Below are 21,473 nucleotides of genomic sequence, written 5' to 3' on the forward strand. Positions count from 1 at the left end.
GTTAAAGGAAAAAGTCTCCAAGTGACAAAGACACACAAACTCCAAATGATTAAAGGTCGTACAAAAACAAATTAATATTTTCTTGATATTCCCCATACAAATAAATCAGTAAACATGGGAGCCACCGGCTCACCTGTCTGCTGGCTGGTCTGGTCTCCGTGTTGCTCATGGTGAACATCTTTGAGCTCCTCTCATAGGTGCAGTAATGCCTGGTCCACACACTTCCCAAAGGACCTGGATACACAACGTGTCACTGCTGTGCATAAATGTAACTCTTTCGAGTCTGATATAGTAAGACAGACATATGGATTCTCCTTAAGGAAAAGTAACTAGCATAATAAAGAGCAGCTCACGTTTTTCTTGTATGTACAGGAATCCCTCCATGGTGAAGCAGCTGGGGCCTTTGAAGTCGTCCTCAGCAGACCTGATCCTCTTCATCAGCCTCTCAACTTCAGCACGAGTGCTTTCAAAGTTGTTGCGAGCCTTTAAAAGAATGAGAAACAACTTAGAACTGGTTTTATTTATGGTTAATGAGTAGATTGTTTATTTGAAACTTATTCAGGAAAGTGAATTATTAGGTAATCTAGCTTTGTATGGAACATCATCATCGTTTGATCTTTTCTGGTGTAAATAAAAAAGAGCAATAAAAGGTAAAGGGGAAGTTTTAAACGGTAAAATGTTGAGCCTTTTAAGACCACCATAATCTAATTTTAAGACCTAGATGTATAGTAATGACAAATTACTTACAAATTTAATATTCAGCTAAAGATAACTTTTAACACTTTCATTGGTGAATCTGTGGCTTTTACCATTAGGCTGCACAACTTCAACACCTTTTTAAAAAGCATCCAGTGAGCTTCATAATGGTTACTAATGAAAGTTTCGAGCAAGCTATTAATATATATTTTTTAAAGCTATATCTTGTTAAACATACACTCTCTGACAATGAAGGGTTTAGATTTCCCAAGTAACTCAAGTAATAAATAACTGCAACCAGGAACACAGATTTCTCAACTAGACTGACAAAACATGGAGCAAATGAAAAATGTTTTTAAACACTTTTCTAAACCCTTTCAAAATGTTGCTGAACATTTACCCCTAAAAATGCCAACCTTAATAAAAAAGCCAAAACTCACTGGACCATTGAAACCAACTCTGAACACCTGGAGCTAAACTTTTACCATTTTAAACAGCTAAACCAGTTAGACATCCAAATGGTAGTTCAGATTACACGTGATAAAAATATGCAACACAAATGCATCCTAAGAAGCAAATTTATTCAGACTTAGAAAACTGAACCAACTGGATCAGGACTTTCTGGTTTATCCGGATAATTTTTTTTATACATGTAAGATGACAAGGAAAAGAAAACACAAAAGAACAACAGCAACTTTTTGTCTCATAAAAAAAAAAAAACTTAACTAACTTAATTGTTAAGATAAATATAATTCATTAGTAGAAAGTCTTGTTTAAAAACAATATGCCAGAAATAGCAGTTGAGTGTGAAGTTTGCACTTTAACACAGAGTACTTTTACTCCCTTTCCAGCAGTTGAATTGCGAGTGATTATTTACAAAGCAGTAATCTCAGGCATAGATTTAATCTTAAGGCTAGGGAAAAAACAAGCACTTACATTTTGCAGGTTAAACTGGAGCTGCTGCTTGTAGGGTTCAAACTCATTGGCCAGCTCATAACCCTCGTGGTAGAAGGTAAACAAGCCCTGCAGGAAGGCCAATAACTGGGAAGCACAGGGAGAGATCAACAGAAGACATGTTAGCTCGGGGCTTGGGAGTTTAAAACGTGACGAGGAAATTACAGAGAATTGACTTTCAGTCATCTGCTCAATAATCCAAACTGGCTCCAAAGAGAAAGCCCCTCTGAGCTTTGCTTGTTGTTTACTTCACTGTCATTGTTTATTTTACAACAAACAGCTCTTCCTCTGTGTCAGCTGGAAAAAACCTAATCACAGGAAGTCCTGCTACGGCAACAGGAAGCGTCCTTTGCTGATATCGATCGTTAAAAAGTTTTACCGCTCGTCATGCAGTGTGTGTAAAGTGTGTTTTTGAGCTCATGGCTCACTTGTTATTCCAGTGAGTGTGTTTATATATGCACACTTGCTAATGGCTCGGCTTGATGCTGACGTCGGTATGTAGAAAACACATCACAGGAAAAGTCTAATCGCTCGAACTTCCCTGTGATGAAACAGCATGTACTGGCCTGCCTTCCATTTTGAAATTGTTCTCTTCAAATACCCGTCTCTAAATATAAAAAAGGGGTTGCACACAGTTATAAATATAACAATGGTACTAAAGAATAGAATCTTACTGGCTCCACAAACTCAAACTTCTTCCTTTCCTGCACTTCGTGGATCTTGAAGACATACTGGAGAGACGCATCGTAAAAAATTTGCCTGTCTTTGTCCATCTGTGAGTCAGCCTATAAGGAAAAACATACACAACAAATACTGAGAATGTGATGTAACTTAACAGGTGTGGGAGAGATGTGTTGTAGCTTTGTGAGAATGTTGAGAATTTACCTCCTGCAGCTGGGTCTCCTTCTTCCTGGAGGACACACCGAGATACTTCTCCAGCACAGAGTAATACCTTTCTGTCTCCTTATCAAACTGCTTCTTTCCCTCCTGGGAAACACATTTCAGGAGACAGGATGTTAGCAACAAAGATTTCTAAAACCACAGAGAAGGAATTGTATGCATACTTGTTTTGTACGAAGGCTTTAACGTCAGAGCTGTTTATTATTGCTTTTATTTCTGAATCACAAACATCAGAATATTTTTTTTAAAAAAGCTTCAAGAAGATTTGTCTTTTTCAGGAAACCTATGTTATTACATAGATTGAAAGGATCCAAATGCAGACATGAAGGAGGCAGGTCTAAACTTCAGCCCTTTAATCACATCAAGTCACAAGACCAGACAGCACGGAGTGACTTAAACAGGACAAATGGAAAGAAAACTACTTGAGCATTTGTGAGTTACACTGTAGAGGTTGGAAAGAAAAACAGGAAGCTGGAAATTAGGCATCTTAAATATAATGTAGCTAATGTAAAACATGAAGCTCTTCTACTGAATATTACATCCCCAAAACTAACAGTGACATGAAAGAGCAAAAAAAAAAAAAAACACAGAAAGAACTGAAACTGTGAAAAGAGTCACAAAGCACCAACACATTTCAAACTCATTTCAAAGTAGACGGAATGTTCAGAAGAAAATTGCTCCGATATGTCAGACATCAAGGTATATTACGTTTTCAAAAGCAGATTGGCTTCACATGAAATACAATCTTATTTACTGTTGTCATGGGAAAAGCAACTAGAGATTTACTCTGTAAGAGCTATTAACATCAAAATGCCATGAAAATACACCTACTAAGTCAGCGAATTTGTCCAGAACAACCCAACTCTACAACTAAGCTGCTGCAAGATTAGGAAGAGTTTTATAAAATAATAAGACAGCAGCTCTGAGGAACTAAAAGGCCGTTAATAATAAACAAAGAGACTCTGCCAGAAATAATTAAGAAACAGCTCTCTTCCAACAGCTGCACTGCAGTATCCAACTACACCACATGTGCCACAGATATTCTTGCTCTGTAAGGTCTAGCTGAAGATGTGCTGCTCACACATTTGGTGTGTTACATTCTGCAAACTGAGAAGCTGCTCGAACAAATGCACAGAGGTGAGCAGAGGCTGAACTTTCAGGTTGCTTTTTTTTAATAACCAAACTCAGTAAATCACACCGCGTCCTCTTACCAGTTATAGAAAAGAGAAAGTTAGATAAGTGGATAAATCAACTTGAACAGCTGCAGTAAGCAGACACCACATATTCGTTGTGTTTATACTGTCTCTGTCTGTGACATGCTCCCAGTCTTTCCCAGTGTCCGTTCCCATGACCCTGTCACTGACTCTACACTGCGATCCATCGTTTATCTGAACTAACTGAATTTCTAATTGTTAATTCATCACTGGATAACTTCTCAGCACAATGAACATTTATTTGATTTGAACATCACCATCTGGAGAAGTGGATGTACCTTAACTGCTCCAATCTGCTCCTTCCGAAATCTCTCCAGTGGTGAGATCAACACGTCATCTGCATTCTGGATCTGAAAGAACGAAAAAAAAAAAAGACGTGAGTTCAGTTTGTTGTAACAGTAAATACCAAGAACAGCAGCAAAAATGTCCCATGAGGACTGCAGCTGCAAGTCCACTGTTGAAGTTCAAATATGGTTTTATTAAAGAAATTTTGTGAAGCTTTTAATTCGGTGACGTGCCCAGAAAAATCTTTCAAATAAGACATAATTTGTTAATCGACGGTCAGCTTCACAAAAAGTATCACTGAGAAGATGGAGATTTATTCTACAGCAACAATTTATTTACATGGAGATCAAGATAACACAGGAATCACATGTGTTATCTTGACACATGTCAAGATAACACATTATGCTGACAAACATATTTGACAAGGGTCAGAGGGTTCAAGCTGTTAAATGGGTTAAAAAGTATGAACTGCAAAATATATTGAATCACAATTGCATTTTATGAGCAAAATTGTAAACACAGACAACGATCTGGATGAACCATTTTGCAGATCTTTAAATTAAATTCTTCATGCATTGACTGCTAATAATGTATTTAGCACCTCACATCTGCACCAGATGCAGATCTTAGCAACTGGTACACTTAAGCTCATGCACAGTAGTGGATATAATGGATGGAGGTTGCAATATGTGATAATAGTATTGCAATCTTGTGTTTTTCTAATATAATGCAGGCCTTCATCAAATTATTTCTTCCTATTAGTGTAAACTTAACTCTTGTAATAGAATCAAGGAATAAAAAACTTTAAGAGTTTGCAAATATCCCACAGCCACCTCTGTTAAATCTCCATTGTCGTCGTCAATATTGTTAAATTTGTATTTAGTGATTCAATGAGTCACTTTTAGATATACTCATTAAGTATAGAGAGAATGCCTTTTCTTCTTGTACCGATACCAGCATCAGGTTCTTGTAAAAGCAACCCGATACTCTGAACCGACACCACTTTTGTGCCTGGGTTTTCTCCTGGGCGGGGTGCGAAAACACTTCATACAAGGTGGTGGTGATAATACATCAAGACAACTCCCAAAAAACAAAAACAAAAGCTGGAAGAGGGAAAAATGTCTGTATTTTGTGTATATTTCAAGACAAACATGGAGGATACTACAAAAGCAGACTGCCTGCTGTGCTTAGATAAATTGTCAAGTGTTGAAAAATGCTCCTTTAATATGACTAATTTGGCAAAGAATTTGAAAACTAAACACAACATCGAATTCAAAGAGAACCAGGACAACCAACATTGCAGCAGAAACTCCAGAAACGTGAAAAATAGCAGAGCAAACATCAGTGTAAAATCCTGCCATCATAGAGATGTGGTGCTAAAGTTTATTGAATGTGTTACAGTTTACATTTTAATTGAAATATTTGCTAGTTAGTTCAGGAAAACTTGTAAAAATGTAAATTTAACTTTCATTATTTTTAATTTATTTTAAATGTATGCAACAGCATATGTCACGCTGTATATTTGATCAGAGGCGCTGTAGGCCTAAAAGATGAAGAGCCACTGTGTGTTTTCAAAAGTTGTGTGACGTCTTAGTAACTTATTGACTTGGTACTTGGAATTGGCAAGTACCTAAACTGACGCACTTCTACTTGTATTCGGTCTGGAAAAAACTGGTTGTAGGATTAAGTTCAACTATCTCTTAACTCTTTTCAGACACAGTCATCAAATAAGTGGTGTGTTTGTGTGTAATTGTGTGTGTTGCATTTACACTTAGGAATTTGCAAGTACTACTTTTGTTTTATTTGATTTTTTTTCTCTAAGTGGAATCTCTGAAATAAATTCATCAATTAAAATTAAATTCACAACAGAGAGAAACTCGGCGCTACGCCTTAACTTCAGTTTAATGTTGCACTGGTGCCCAAAGAAAAGGGCTGCTTTCTTTGTAATGTTGGATTTTTCAACACATCACAATAAGTGGAGGGAAACTGAAAACTGAGACCGGGAGGGAACTTTCAGGTTGAACAGGTAAAGTATTTTAGAGGAAACTATTTTCCAAAAGGAGCTCGAATAATGATGTTATTATTCTAAGTTTAGATCAATCACCAGGGTTCCAGTTACAGTGAGCTTAAAAAAAGCAACAAAACACACACTGAAAGAGCAAAAGACAGAAGACAAACAAACACACACACACGCACGCACGCGCACGCACACACGCACGCACACACACACACACACACACACACACACAGAAACCTTTTATGGACTTTCCCAGGCAGTCAAACTGCACTCAGTCTCACAGGGGAATTGCCAGAATAGGTTCCACATGGTTCCTGTGCAACCAGACCATGCAGGCAGCCACAAAGGCAAACACACACACTCACACAAGGACTTATATATAAAGCGGCATACTATACGTCTCTGTTAGCGGTCTACGCTTTGGCTTCACACAGAGTGTGCCAGAATTGAGTCAGTCCTCACAAAGGCCTCCAAATGATGGAGGATCACTGAGTCCAAGACATTTCCACATTGTGGTGAACACACACTGCTGCTGGCACAAAGTTAACCCACAAATGTGTGAATCAAAGTTGTGGGAAAGCCAGAACAAGAGACAAATAAAAAGGAGGCTAGTGAGAAGTTGCCTAAAAGGACTAAAATCTTCACATCGACGCACAATCTGCTCAGTATTTACTTGTGCTTGTGTCTAAATTTAGACTGAGGAAACACAAAACGTACGACGAGACAAAGCTCGAGTCAAATAATACAGAAAGCCCCAGCAGAAAGCTGTTTGCTGAAACGGCGTGAAAAGCATCACGTTTCTACATGCATGTGTAAATTAATAGTGCCAGCATGATGCTGTTTCCAGATGATCTTTATCGCGTCTCAAAGCTGTTTGACTTACCGGATTTTAAATGAATAAACTGCAACAGCACAGAACAAAAGAAAGACAAACATATCAATAATATGTTGCAAAAGAGGGGTTTTAGTATGATCTCATTTGAAACCAAGTGTAAACATACTCTGTATAACAGACACTTAACCTCTGTTTCTCACTGAACTTTTCCTGCCTTAGATCAGTTTGAATCACCAAAACATTTATATTTGCTAAATGGCAAAAAAAAAAAAAGAACATTCTTTTCAAGAACTGAGAAGTTAATGAACATACAGTTTGAATGAGGAGCCAGGAATCTAAATTGATGGGTTCAGTTAAAATATTGCTATATGTTGTTTCATAATTAGTGACTGTATGATGATTATAAGATGCAAAGCACTTTGAACTGCCTTGTTGCTGAAATGTGCAATACACATAAACGACTGTACCACTGCAGAAATTCATTTTTAATAAATAATGTGTTTCATTAAGACAAAACCTGAGAAAGGAAGCAGCTGAAAATACCAGTTTTGTTTACGTCTGTAGATTAGTCTCCTTTTACTCTGCACATGAACAATATATAAAACAAAAGCGTAAACTCTCACCAGTCGTTTTCGCTCCTCTTCCATGGTGCTTAAAAGCTGAGAGAACTCCTTCAAGGACTGAGCTGCAGCACAAATCACAGACTTATAATCTCTGAAGTCCAGTCATATCTTTCAGAGGAAACATAGATGGATTTATTTTTCTCACCTATATTGATCTCATCATCAGTTTCAGCATCGCCAATGCATTCAAACTGGAACTCCTGCAGCGACTGAGAGAACCGCTGCACTGCCAGAGACAGACCTGAGGAAAATGGACAGGCGGGTATAATAATCATGTTGCCAATATAATTTTAATAAAAGCTCACTGATGTCACTGGTCAAACCAATTACAACGATCCCTGTTTCTCTTAGGAAATAATGCTGATGTTTTGAAACAAGGATATGGCATTTTATGTGATACCAAGTGTCAAAGTCTGATGTAAGCGAACTGCCACACCTGGTGATAACACATGTGTTTGTGTTAAATGCTCTTTCTGTGTGTCTCACTCTGTCACTACACTGCGCTGCTGTGAGATGCGATCCGAACCAAACCAAACCCCTGCAGGGATCTGAAGTCACGTTTGGTTTTCAACATGTAAAAGGAACTGAATAACCCAAAGCTCTCCACCACCAGGAACAGAAAGAAAGTCCTATTCATTACAGCCATAAGATGGAAACTAAGTTGACTTGTACTCGTCTGCTTAAGTTTAGTAAATCATCTTGTTTAAAAAATAAATAGCCCAAAAAATGCTTAACACGAGTCTCAAATAACAAACTGCACACTGCTGGATCTAAATATGGTGTCTCAGGTGATTCTTAACAGAAAAGGACGTGTTCTCAAGAACAATGCAGCCATTTAGTTTGACCCTGCTGGTAGACGTAACCTGCAGGCAGGTGAAGAGTCTTCGTCAGTTTTTAAAATCAACAGATTTCCCTAAATATTTACTTTTCACACTGCAATTCAGGGGGTTTTGTCTTTGCAGTATGGCTTGAAATGACACTAGCTGTGTAAAAAAGCAGGTGGTAAAATTGTGGAAATGATAAAAGTGGTGATAAAAAAATCTAAACTTCTTTGTGGCCTGTTTTAGATAACTGCATGGCTGGACCTGCGTGGCACAGCAACCTTGAAAAACATTTGACATAAGAGTCTTTAGGACACCAGTTACATGCAGTCGGGTGATTTTTGATTACTAAGCTGCACGCTATAATTGCATTAATCATGTTTTTTAATTAATTCATATTATTGATGCTCTCATGGAACAAACAGTGGAGAGAATTGTAAAAATGACAATTACAAGAGTACAGGCAGTTTTTAAAGCTTGTAAACATCAGCAATTGGAAGTTTTTATAATGATAACGATAAACAAAAGGACAAATTCTAATAAAAAAAACAGATTTATACTGAAAAAAATAAACTTCTATTTCAACCCAGTGTCAATAATTACATTTCTACAACTGTAAAACTCTTATTTAGACATTGTTAATTAAACAAAGACTTAATTTTCAAACCTTTGGACCAGATGGAAGAAAACGCTGCTGATATGTCAGTATTTTCAGATCAGATTATCAAATTTTTATTTTCCCAGAATAAAATAATTGTGCTAACAACAAAAGGAGTTTTGAATATGAGAATTAATGTTAGGTGAATACACCAAGATGTTAGATGAAGCTGCTTCATCAGTAATGAGAAGAAATATGAATGACCTTAATTATAAAAGATAAAGGATAAAAGTATAAAACTGCAGTCTGAGGATTTTTGATGATCAACTATTGCTAATAAGGTTTTTTAACAGAATCATGATCAGTAACAATAAACGCTAATAAATAAAAGGTTGATAAATTAGCACAAACCACCTAATCTGATGTAAATGTAGGCCTTTCTCGAAGAAGCTTTGGGATTCTTAGACGCTGTGCTGTTTAGTTTTTATGGTAATTCAGCCTTTCTCTGTTAACCTGTAACCATAATGGGACTGAAATGCTGCACTGCATCACTACAACTTAAGTGAAGAAAGAATCTCGACCCTCCACTTGTTAACCCATTGCAACCTAAGGGTTTGCTTTGCAGTGTCTATGAAACTTGTACCGATTTCTCAAGCTTTGAAGAAGTAGTAAGATAATTCTAAAAGAAAAAGAGGAAGCTAAATTTTCCCATTTTTAAAATAGTGTCTTGCTGTGTGAAAGTATTCACACCCTGTAAACAATTTTTTTTCAGATCACATTCACAAGCTTCAGTTTATTTTCTTTAATGTGATACACCAACAGACAGTGGCACACAAATGTAAAACCACATGCATGTAAGACAATGTAATACATGATTTAGAGAATAAAACGTTTAAGTTTAACATTTATATACTCAACCACCATAAGTCAAAGATTTGTAGAAAACATCTTTTGTAGAAATACAGCTATACATGTCTTGTAGGGGTCAACCAATTGCAGTTTTCCGGCTAATCACCAACTACCGATCTTTATAAAGCCTGATCTGCCGATTCCGATTTTGGCCAATACCATTTTTTTAAACTTTATCTTACTGTTTTCTTTCTGTTTGTCATTGTATGCCTCTTCCTAAATGTCTATCTTATTAAGAGAGCAACTATTTTTAAAGTCATGTGCACAAATGTTTTGAGGGCTAAAAAGAACGTAATCACATTTGGTGATTTTTGGAGTATAGGTATTTGAAAACAGGAAATGTTAAGTTGTTAAAAAAGGAATCGTGATTTTTACGTCAGACTTAAGTTTCAGGTTATGCCATAACACACTAACAGTAAATAAAAATCCTGAAAATCTCTTGGGGCTTTCTCTCCTTTTCTGTCTTTTTCTTTTCTTTTCTTTCTGTACTACAGCCCATGATAATTAGTGGGCCCCATTTTGCCACCCTTTACAAAACTTTCTGGAAACGTCCCTGGTGCTGGATGACTTTCTTTCAATTAATGCATGTAGTTATACTCCATCAACCACTAAATCATATCTAATGTGCAATCAGTAACAATATGTATTTTTAAACAGTAGGTTATCCATAGCAAATGTGCAGTAAAATTCCGTTTAAAGTTAAGTAATGGTACTTTTACCATACAGATATTATATAATATGTATTACATAGTAACTAACCGCACCAATGTATGGTAAATAACGATATATAGAAAAATCTGCCCTCTGAGAGTTTAAGTAGGTAAACTAAATGGGATTGAACTGGTGGCCTCGGGCTTTTCTCTGTTATCCCACCATGCGCCGAATCAGGTTAAATAATCTTACAAAACATTAATCAGTCGTTGTTTACTTACTTCTGAGGGCGGATATGAGCATGTTTCCATCTTTTATCAAGTCTTTTATAAACCTGTTGGTTCTCTCCAGCTCAATTTCATGGCACTGCAGCCGCTCTCTGAACTCCGGACTATCCAGCAAAGAATCACTGAACTCCAACGTCGGGAGACCCATCGATAACTCAGCACAGGCGGCTAATAATTAAAGAACTGCAACAAGACGTCTCAGTAATCTGAACCGTAGGGGGAAAAACCTTTCACATAACGAGCTGTTTTATTACGCACGAAAATTCTTGGTCTAATGTTTCTTCCAGCTCCTTCTTTTCATGCCTTTCTCCCTTTTTCCCCCCTCGCAAGAACTTCCGGACACTGATACACAGCAGAGCCTGTGACAGAGAGGGTTTGGCTAGCTTTCACAGCGAGCCTTGCCGAGCTGTTCTACTTTGTAAACGCACTGCTCTGAAATATACTTTCGCTATGAATTAATAAGTTATAAAAATGAAACAGAAATGACTAAGAGTCGGAGAACCGAAAAATGCTTTTCTTAGGACCCATAAAAACTCCAGACGACCACTTGGAAGCTAACTTTTTTTTTTTTCACTTACGGCTCCAATGGAAGGGTTGTTACTATGGGAACGGGAGACTCCTGCTGGCGTGGACAGAAATCCGGGGAAAAGTTTGCCAAGAAAAACTGAGTAGTCTTGTCTGCAGTCTGTAGGCAGAGATTCAGAAGGATAGCTTTTCTGAAGCCTCCTGTGCCTTCTTGTTTGTATAAACTACTTTTCTGAGGTCTTGAACAAAGATTTTTTAATGCATAATCCACTTTAGTTATTTTTGAAAAGAATAAACACGTCAGAGGTTGTTGGTTTAGACCACTAAAATACACACTTATTCTTTTTGGAGAAGGAGGGTTAAAACTACTGTTGGATTTAAGGTTGGAAGTGAAATGTATGTTGTTGTTTTTTTGTAAAATGCTCTGTGATATAAATAGTTACAATCCTGTTTCTACAACGGTGCTTTTTGGGCTCCTTAATTGCTGCAGATACATTTTTACATGTAATAGTGCTGGAATCTTGTCTTGCAGGTCTGTGACAATACTGTAAACTTTTGCTTTGGATAATTGATGGTAAACATATTTGTTTATGTTTACATCCAGTTTCCAATTCCATGGGACCCCTAAGAAAAATATTAAGTAACTAGACGATTAAATGTTTTTTTTATTTTAGAATTAAATTATAGTTATTAGAGTTTCTTAAAAGAAGATACATGTTTAAGTGAGATGAGATCAAGAGAGATCATTAATTTGGCAGTGTTTTTGTGGTTTTCCCAGGGAAAAGGCCATCTGATGAATGGATTGGACTATTTAAAGTGAAAGAAACACCGCTGTGGGATTTTTGCCAAGAGAATGCAGAGAGGCACACATGATTACTGAACTCTGGCCAGACATTCTCCAAACCTCCAAACAGACTCAGAATCACATTCGGTTGTTTCATTATGTGTAATGAAACACTGCAGTTCTCAAATTCACTTTCAACATCACACTTGCTGCTGGACAACTGAGTCATCCTGAGTCATTCGACATTTCCTCATTGCACATTGTCTGAGATGGCTATTTCTTTCTCTTTTTTTCTGGTTAATCAGTCTTTGATAAAGTTGAAAACAAATATTTATACAGGCCCTTCCGTCCCTTCAAACCCAACAACTCCTGCAAGGTTTCAGTACTCTCTTGGTGACCCTGCTGTTTTATTGTTGGGTTACTAGTATATGCGGTGGAAAAGACTGGAACACCATGGCTACTGGAGTCAACAGGCTTAAAAGTAGTTTTGACACAGACAGCTTAGGAAGAGTCAAGACATTTTCCATTTAAGGTAAGCTGTATACTCATAAGTATTTTGTGCAGCATTTTTTCAAATTCATGGGAAATTGTGAACTTTTTTAAATATTTACTGAAAGATAATATATAAAAGCAAAGGTTTTGAAGTACCAGGCACAGAAGAATTAAAGTTGTTGATAATGTCTTTAATTCGAGACCCTTCAGACAAAGTATTCTTTGAAAATGCCCACATACAACACCCCTGCCACTACCATGAATTATTTCTGCATAGTCGACCCTACAGAGGAGAGCCTCCAACCGTAATGGTTAAAACTTCACTCATTTGGGGCAATGCAACAGATGAAGTTAGTGCTCTTTTACAATCAGTCAGTCTGGACTTGAATAGACTGCCTTATTACATTTTTGGTAATTAAAATGATCTATTTAAAACAGGTTACCCTACATTATCAGGCAAGACTATTAATACCACTTACCTTTTCTTCATAGTGGGAGCATCAAGAAAGGAAGAAACAAAGAAGACATACAAACAAACAAAAAGAAAATACACTGAAATGACGGTGATTGTAGCAGAAAATGTAAAGAAGTTAAGAAAAGAAAGCACTTTTTCAACAAAGTGTTGAGAAAGAGGTGTCATTTATAACTGTAACATTTTCCTAACCACACATATGATGAAGATAACTAAAAAAAGATTTGTATTTGCTTTTTATAATCAGGATCTTAAAAAAACAAAGGGTCGTATTGCTGTTTTCCCAGGCTATTTCATGTAACCGAGCACAGCCTCCAAGATGGAGACCACATCCAAAGGTGCTACGTATATTTTAAAATAAGATGTGAGTTTATTGGTTTTAGAGGAGACATTTGTACTTTGTTCTTTATAGACCTCTCAGTTAGTGTGAGGGTTGTGGGTAATTGTTTGGTTATTAGACTATTCTCTCCATGTAGTGAAATACAAACAATGCAACAAATGAACATGTCAGAAAAAGACAAAGTATTAGAAACTAAATCCACTTAATCAAATCTGAGCTCTTGAACATACCTTGTTCCAAACCTTTCAGTTGTTGCTATATGTGTTTAGGGTCAATATCTGGCTTAACAGTGAAAATCTGCTCCTGTCTGAAGTCTTGGAACTTCTAACAGGCTTTTTTTCCTCCAAGATTGCTCTATATTTAGGCCCGTTCATCTTCCTATCAAAACGTATCAGCTTCCCTGTACTTGATAAAACTATCCCACAGCACAATGTCGCCACTATGTTCTTTTTCAACCACATTAACATTTTGCATGTAGTTCCATTTTAGTTTCTTCTGACCAAACCCCTATTCATGTTCAATGGTCTCCTGTGACTAATGACAAACTTCTTATAACTTTTCCCCCGCTCCTCAAAAGGAGCGGGGGATGGATTCTATACCTGAGTTGTGGATCTCTGCAGCTCCTTCAGAGTAAATATGAAACTTTTCTTATGTGGTTAATGCTCCCACACCTTAGTCTGTATTTGTGCCACTGATTTTGAAATGGACTGTTCAGAGCTTCGAACTGTTCAAAGGAGAAAGAGAGCTGAATACAAACTTTCAAATTATGTGTAAATGAAAAAACGTCCTTCCATGTCACAATTATGCAATTTCTTTTGGTAAACTTATAAACAAATATGTTAATGCCTGTGGTTGTATTGCAACAATGTCAAACAAAAAGTTATATGTATTAATTAAAACTTGCTGAGGTTACTCTTTACACATGAAATCCAGATTGACATTTCATGTATAGACAAGAAGTTTTCATTTGTAAAACTTCAGGAGAATGTCATTCAGGACATTCTCTGGCCTGTACACAGCCTCGGCATCAACTCTGCTTTCAGGAGACACCAGTTTTGACATCTCTTCAGTCTCCTGCAGTCATCTGTCTGTGTTCTGACTTTGCAGGACTGAATTCAACACTGTGCAAAAAGAGGCATACCCAAGCTGGCTCATCCTGAAGCTCAGGGAAGCTGACAAGCAGAAACTGGCTTCATCCAGACAACAAGGCCTCTTGAGTTCTAACCTGCACAAGTTTAGTCATGTTGGAAATAAAATATTCTGCTATTTTAATCTTGAGGCAGGGAACAGCTACTGTAACATCTTTGACAACTATAAAACTTGACAAGTAGGACAAATATTCTTACCACAGTCTCATTTGCCAATCATGTATAATAAAAAATAGATTTCTGAAAGAGGCCTATTTGCAAAACATCTCAAAACTTTTTTTTTTTTTATAATAATTTTGCACTTTAACCAATCATCATGGTGGTCAGATTGTAACAATACACTCCTGTACCAGATCAAACAGTCATTTCCCCCCTTATGTTGTTCACAGACCCTCTTCATACAATCTGACAGAACTTTAACTTCTAGATCTGCAAACCTGGTAGAGACATAATCACAAAAAGTCTGTAGCTGCGATTGCTCAGGGGGTGCTAAATACAAATAAACTTCTTTTTTGTTTACTTGTTTTATTTGGATCTCTGGGGGGCTTTACACTCTTGTGTCAATCATGGTTTAAAAACACTTTACAATCCTTATTAGCAAAAATCAAAACCTGTGTGTCAACATTCGCAAACTGGAAAATATAAGAACTGAAATGAACTGTCTTATTGAAATAGGAATTGAGAAAAACTGATTCTGACTTGCAGAATTGAAAAAGAAACTTTTACTTCTTTGCATGTGGACAACTTGGATGTAATGTACAAGGTGCAATTATACAATAAATATAATTGGACTCCTATTGAGTTTGAAGAGCCCAATAAGTATTTTTAACAACAAAAAACTAAAAAAAAAAAAAAAAAAAAGGGAAAATAGAAATTATTGCACATCAGGTAAAGCAATCCGAAACCAGTTGAAATGTCTGTTCTTTGCAGACAAACCTGGCATTTTAGTCTAAAATGCCTATAAACAGCATCATCATCATCATCATCATCATCATCTCCAGTCTCTGTGTCTGCGATCACCCCTGTCTCTCTCCCGGTAATCTCTCCTGTCCCTACTGCCCCAGTCGCTCTCTCCGTACCGGCGTCTGTCCCCCCTGGCTCTAGGCTCTCCTCGGTCTCCATCCCCCAGTCCTCGCTCCTGCGTGGCCCCGGGTCCTAGGTTTATCGGTTTGCGGAAGGGTCTGTCCCTGCCGCCGAAACGCAGCTGTCCGGACTCCTTTTTGCCGCCCAACCCGCCCCCGAGACGCCGCGGTACCCATCCTCTGAGGGTCCTCTCCTGCTCGAAGTCCACGAACACTTCGTGCTGGTCCACCACCAGCTTGTCGGCGTCCCGGCGAGCCCGACTCACGGACCGCTCCTCCTTATACTCTATGAAGGCGTATCCTTTGGAGAAACCCGTAACGATGTCCCGAACAAGCCGGAGCCGCCGTATGTCTCCATATTTTGAGAACACTGTCTGCAGCTTGTCTTCAGTTGTCTGGGGGTTCAAGCGGGCCACAAACAATGTGAGCAGCGGGTCGCCAACGACGCCCTTGTTGGGCTTATAGCGGGCAGACATGGCCCTCCATACCGCCCGGTCATGGGGCTCCACGTCTGTCCCGTCGATGCTTCCAGCTTTCAGAGGGTTGTAGTCTTTCGCTATCGGACACCAGTCAGACATTTTAGCCGTGGTGATTTTTCAGGCTTCAAACTAATCAGCAGCAGCTACTCAGACTGGTATAACTTGGCAACACGGACATTTACCGTTAAAAACAGTTACAGTTCGTTACAGCGTTGAAGTATCGAAGCGCATCAACAAAAATAATCCGTGAGGAAACGAGGTCTTCTACGTCACATTTTATTGGTTCCTACTTCAGGACGTCTCCTCTTCTCCAGGCTTTTTAATGAGACGCGCAATAACAGGATGAATTGCACAATTAATTATCGTGAATATTTCCCCCTAAAAATAGGATGCTTTATTTACTGCACCAATAGTAAACTAATTATGGTTACAAATATCCACCCAAACTGCTAGTTTCTTTGGGATTGTTACCTTTGCTGCTTGAACAGTTTTTTAATGTTTGTTTCACGAAATTATAATTAAATCATTTAAATAGGCGATATTACACATTTTCCAGGCACACTGTGCTAAAAAAATTACACTTTCAAGTAACTGTTACCTTCAGTTACGAAAATGTACATGTCACATATAACAAGACATTTGACTCATTGAAATTGGGCCTCAGTCTCTAAAAAGTTCCCACTCTAACACCCCACCTTCAGCACATCATCAAAACAAGGCCTTTACGTTCTGCACTTAGTTTTTACATATTTCCATTATCACAATAAATGACATAATTACAAATTATTTTTTACATATTGCCCAAGTCAGACCTCCCAAAATTTTCCACTTTTTTGTTATGGCGTTTGCAGAATATTTTTTCCATTTTAGTAAAATTAAACTCAGTGAGTTGTAGTTAATATATAATTAAAAAACATGATGGGGAGTTCAGCTGCTTTTTATCATAGGGACAGTTGGTCTTGAAAAGATTTACTCCCAGAATAAATGAAAACATTTAAAAACTTTGATCTTCAACTTTCTTTGATGACCTGAAACATGTGACACACAAACCAAATACCTTTTCACAGTTCTGCAAATACCTCGTCTCACTACTGCAACACTTAAAAGTGCATTCCACCGCTTTAACATGGCTTGGTTTCAGTATAATTGCACAAATAACAAAAAATTAACTTTGAACTTAGGGATGAAGACACACTACACAAAACTTTACAAAAACATTATTTAATGAGAACAGTGAAAACTAATTTTCTTTACTTTGGCTCTGTTTTAACAAAAATCATCAAAATGATTCCACTTTAATACTATTTACACTGCCATGCTGCCTTTGACACAGTAATGAACTGGATCAGACAGAGCAAAAACCTTTTCAGCCCATTAGAAAATATATTTCCACGCTGCATTCATTTCATCAGGACAGGGGGATGTCTGATGCCGATTTAAATTTACATGTCCTCCACGCTCCACTTGTATGCTTCCTCCTGGAGAGCTTTTTTATCAGCTATCCGTGTGTAGCGCTTCTGTTCAAATCCATTGGATCTGTAAAACAGCGGAAACAAAAACATTGTCACAACAGTCCTACAAGTTTACTAAAAAAATTAGTTAATAAAGATAACCGTACTTTTAACACTTTTTTGACAAGGGACTTTAGATTGAGATCTGCTTAGGATCAATATCCTGTTTGAAGGACTAATGATGCCCACGCACCAGGGAACAAAAACCTCTTTATTGTTACAGTGGAAATTGAAACGTCAGTGGCTGCAGGTCTTTTTTCAGTCACTTGAGGGTTTTTGACCTCCAACCTCCTGGTGTCTCTTCTAATTATCAGGGCCTTTTGTAACTTTTTGTGCCCCTCCCCCTTTCCATTTTAGGTCAATGCAATGATTTCTTCTCTCAAGTTTTTGGACAATTCCTTTAACTGAGCTGTATTTCCACCATGCAATGAAAATCTTCTATCAATAGTCCAAAACCATCTGCAAACGTGTGCTTTTAAGAAGAACTCTATCCAGTTATATCCATTTAACACACAAATAGTCACTGAATGAAGGATGTTTAGATAAAAATTATTAATTTAGATACAAATTATTTTGATATTAGTGTTATTCAACTATTGAAGTTGTTTTTGTCTCATTTGCTCATAGCAACCAGGTGAACAACTTAGAAGTTTGCCAATAAATGCAATTCCTATTTGTATTAGGGTAGGCTTTGAATAATCTTAGGTGCAACTGTAGAAGAGCTACGCAATGACTTTACCATCTGTTCTTCTGTGATTTCATGTGAACCATCTACAAGCCTTACCTGTCAACTCCATCCCACCGATAACCTGGTTGAAGGTTAAACCGATTTGGAGGCGGCGGAGGCCCTTGGTAGCGAGGTTTTGCTGTGAATCAAATCACAAAAATAAACCTGTTGACTTGGTGTCTCTTTGGCAAACAGCTAACTACAGAGACTTTATTGAGGTAAATGAATGTGAGAGACATTCAAACCTGGTGTTTTTGTGTTGCGTTCCTTTTTGCGCCTGAGCATCCCAGCCATTGGATCCCCTTCCCTTTCCTGCTCTCTCAACATTCGGTCAAGATCCTCGTCGTCATAGTGACGTGCCAGCGGCTTCTGGGCTTCATGCACTGCATCTTCTAGTTTCTGCTGTTGCATCTGTCCCTGGGCCAACCTGCAAACATTTTGGTTTAATGAATCATATTACACATTTTGATGTCTTCTCAGATGTTAAATAATACTTAACAGATTTACCCTCTTCCCCACTGAGCATATTTCTCATCCTTTGCAGCTTTTTCTCCAGCTTTTTTCCTCTGTTCTTCTCTTTCTGAATCCAAATCCCTCTTTTTACCGCTCTTGTCTCGGAACACCGTTTGGGCATTCCGGGATTCATCTAGTCAAAGTATGAATCATACAATAAAACACCCTGTATGTTTTACAATATTCAGTCAAACAGAAACAAAGTGAAGGAAGAATAAATGAAACTAACCTTCTAGTGGCTGATTGTTTTTTTCCCGTCGTCGATTTTCTTCCTGTTCTTTTTTTAAGACATCAATAGAAACCAGACCTGATTTTCCCCCTGAAAGCATCCTTGGGCCCTGTAAAAATAGACAAAAAAAAGCAAAAGTTTTAAAGCAAAACATGTTTTGACATTAGTAATGGATATATACATATATATTTTGGCTTACTTGTGAGGGCCCAGATCTTCGAGGTGGCGACAAGTCGTCATCTGAGTCTTTTCCACTCCGCGGCCGTCTGGGTGGAGATTGGTCAGAATCAGAGCCCCGTCTTCCTTTTGGACGTCTCCTCGGAGGAGACTGATCTGAGTCAGGCGCTTCCCGCTTCACAGGCTTTTTTCGAGGAGGTGACTGGTCAGAATCTGAGTCATGCCGATTCTGAGTTCTTTTAGCATGAGGTGATCGCCGAACGTCCGGCGATCGTCGATTTGAACTGTGCTTGCTTCTGCTAGGAGAGGAATCTAAAAATAACAATATTTAAATGATCAGTCAACTGTTTTCTGTCAGTCAGGATAAACACAAACTGTTATTCAAAATAGCTCTTCAAAAGTTTCATCATATTACAAATGAAAAGTAAAGATGACTGAAATGAAAATACTTAAGACTTTCTATTGCATCTTTACAGCACCTTACTAAAGTATTCATGGCCCTTTTCTTAACATTTTATTGCAATGCAGTCACAAACTTAATGTATTTAGTGAGATTTGATGTGTTGGAGCCCTAAAAACTACTGAAGGAATAATGATAAATAGCTATCTCTTCAGAAAGAAAAATCTGAAGGCGGGGCACCTATTTAGCCCTTAAATAAAATCCAGTGCCACTTCATTACTAATTCCAGTCCACCTGTATGTAATTTTATCTCTGTATAAATACAGCTCTTCTACGAAGGGCATAGAAGGTTGTCAGCGACCCTTAGTGAAAAAAAAAAACATCACAAAGGCCAAGGAGCACAAGGTCTAAGGTATCTCAAGAAGAGCTACTAGTCATACACTCCAAAAATCTCACTTTATGAAAGTGTGATAGAACAACAAGTCAAATTTACAGTTTGCCACATAGAAGTCAAAGCAAAAAAAAAAACAAAAACAAAAAACAGCACATCATGGTTGTATCATGCTGTGGGGATAGTTTTCTTTTGCAAGGTGATGTATGTCAAAAAAGATGGCATAAGTTATACAACATCTGAGACAGAGTCCAGATTATATTCGAAACAAAAAAGTAATTTACTTTCTCCACCCACCTTTACTTTGCGCCTTTCTTTGCTTTCCTGAATGCTGCCTTGGAGGTGACACTTCTGGAGAGTCGTGCCGAGTTTTCCTGGGAGGAGAAGCATCTGGAGAGTCATGGCGGCCTTTTCTGGGAGGAGAAGCATCTGGAGAGTCGTGGCGAATTCTCCTGGGAGGAGAAGCATCTGGAGAGTCGTGTCTCTTATTTGTGGTAGGAGAACCGTGTTTGTTTCCCTTTAGTGAACGTTCTGAAGAGTTAGGCCGTATTTTGCTTGACACAACAGGGTCTGTGTGTTCACTTCCTTTGTCCTCCTCCTCCTCCTCCTCCTCCTCCTCCTGCTCTCTGTCCTCATCAGCTACACAACAGGACATTTTAAGTAAATATCAATCCAGATTCACACATGAACATATTCTTATTTGCTTCAAAGTTACCTCCAATAACTTTCCATCTGTTGCTGGTCCTAAAGACTTCCAGTTGTTTCACCTCATCTGGTCGCTCATCAATGAATTCAGCAATCTAAGAAAGTACAGTAGATTAGTTTTCTTGGAATATTTTTTAACGACTATAAATGTTTTAATTTAAATTTTTTAAAACAAACAAACAAACATATTTGTCTTAAGAACAAATATTTATTTGAATATTTGATCAGTAAGTAAAACTTAACAGTAAAAGGAGTGAAGGAATGAATGAATTTCGGCTAGCCTGCAAGCTAACGTTAGCTCGGTGCTTACCACTGGAGCCTCCTCTTCATCTTCTTCAACCTCCGTTTGCTCCTTCACCATCTGTCTCCAGTCAATGTCGTCGTCCACTATTTTAAGTCTTCAAATGGAAGAAAGCAAAATAAGACGAATGTCACATCAAGCTACCCGCAAAAGAGTTACCGAGAGTCGAAACTAGCTTACGCGCAAGTGCAAATCTAAAACGTGAACATCGCAGTTGGATTTTTCTTTCACTCACCCTCTCTCGGGAACCTTACGTCGCTTCTTTTTTATCTTCCCTTTTGATTTACTGGAATTGTCGTCTGCTGACAAATACCGTTTGAGGTACTCAGCTTTAGAAAGTTCGGCTCCCTTGCTGTTGCTAGTAGAGGCGGCCATAATTAGATGTTTTTGGAAACTACGGATGACAA

General features: G+C 38.0%; 3 protein-coding genes and 1 long non-coding RNA gene across 4 annotated transcripts in view; 2 read left to right on the top strand and 2 right to left on the bottom strand.

Moving 5' to 3' along the window:
- LOC103475473 (rho GTPase-activating protein 42-like) overlaps positions 1-11,319 on the bottom strand; it is an 18,500-nt gene extending 7,181 nt beyond the window's left edge. The window contains exons 1-9 of the mRNA XM_008427117.3: positions 10,785-11,319; positions 7,670-7,765; positions 7,525-7,586; positions 4,043-4,114; positions 2,536-2,637; positions 2,325-2,435; positions 1,633-1,737; positions 354-483; positions 134-234 (exon numbers count right to left, since the gene is read on the bottom strand). Coding sequence (XP_008425339.1) covers positions 134-234; positions 354-483; positions 1,633-1,737; positions 2,325-2,435; positions 2,536-2,637; positions 4,043-4,114; positions 7,525-7,586; positions 7,670-7,765; positions 10,785-10,938 — 933 coding nt within the window. The 5' untranslated portion in view covers positions 10,939-11,319. The remainder of the gene's footprint in view (positions 1-133; positions 235-353; positions 484-1,632; positions 1,738-2,324; positions 2,436-2,535; positions 2,638-4,042; positions 4,115-7,524; positions 7,587-7,669; positions 7,766-10,784) is intronic.
- A 79-nt stretch (positions 11,320-11,398) lies between these two features.
- Positions 11,399-14,681, top strand: LOC145554786 (uncharacterized). Its single transcript, XR_014090789.1, has 2 exons — positions 11,399-12,631; positions 14,511-14,681. It is a non-coding gene; the product is annotated as an uncharacterized LOC145554786 (long non-coding RNA).
- Positions 14,682-15,243: 562 nt separating this feature from the next.
- On the bottom strand, positions 15,244-17,553 carry snrnp35 (small nuclear ribonucleoprotein 35 (U11/U12)). Its single transcript, XM_008427118.3, has one exon. The coding sequence runs from the start codon at positions 16,209-16,211 to the stop codon at positions 15,543-15,545; it is 669 nt and encodes a 222-aa protein (XP_008425340.2). The 5' UTR covers positions 16,212-17,553; the 3' UTR covers positions 15,244-15,542.
- A 101-nt stretch (positions 17,554-17,654) lies between these two features.
- The window catches only part of nectin1a (nectin cell adhesion molecule 1a), a 29,758-nt gene continuing 25,939 nt past the window's right edge, over positions 17,655-21,473 (top strand). Inside the window, exons 1-2 of the mRNA XM_017308604.2 lie at positions 17,655-18,568; positions 20,403-20,554. Coding sequence (XP_017164093.1) covers positions 20,461-20,554 — 94 coding nt within the window. The 5' untranslated portion in view covers positions 17,655-18,568; positions 20,403-20,460. The remainder of the gene's footprint in view (positions 18,569-20,402; positions 20,555-21,473) is intronic.

The sequence above is a fragment of the Poecilia reticulata genome, chromosome 14 (assembly GCF_904066995.2).
Source record: "Poecilia reticulata chromosome 14, P_reticulata-male-v2, whole genome shotgun sequence".
In the NCBI taxonomy this organism is placed as follows: domain Eukaryota; kingdom Metazoa; phylum Chordata; class Actinopteri; order Cyprinodontiformes; family Poeciliidae; genus Poecilia; species Poecilia reticulata.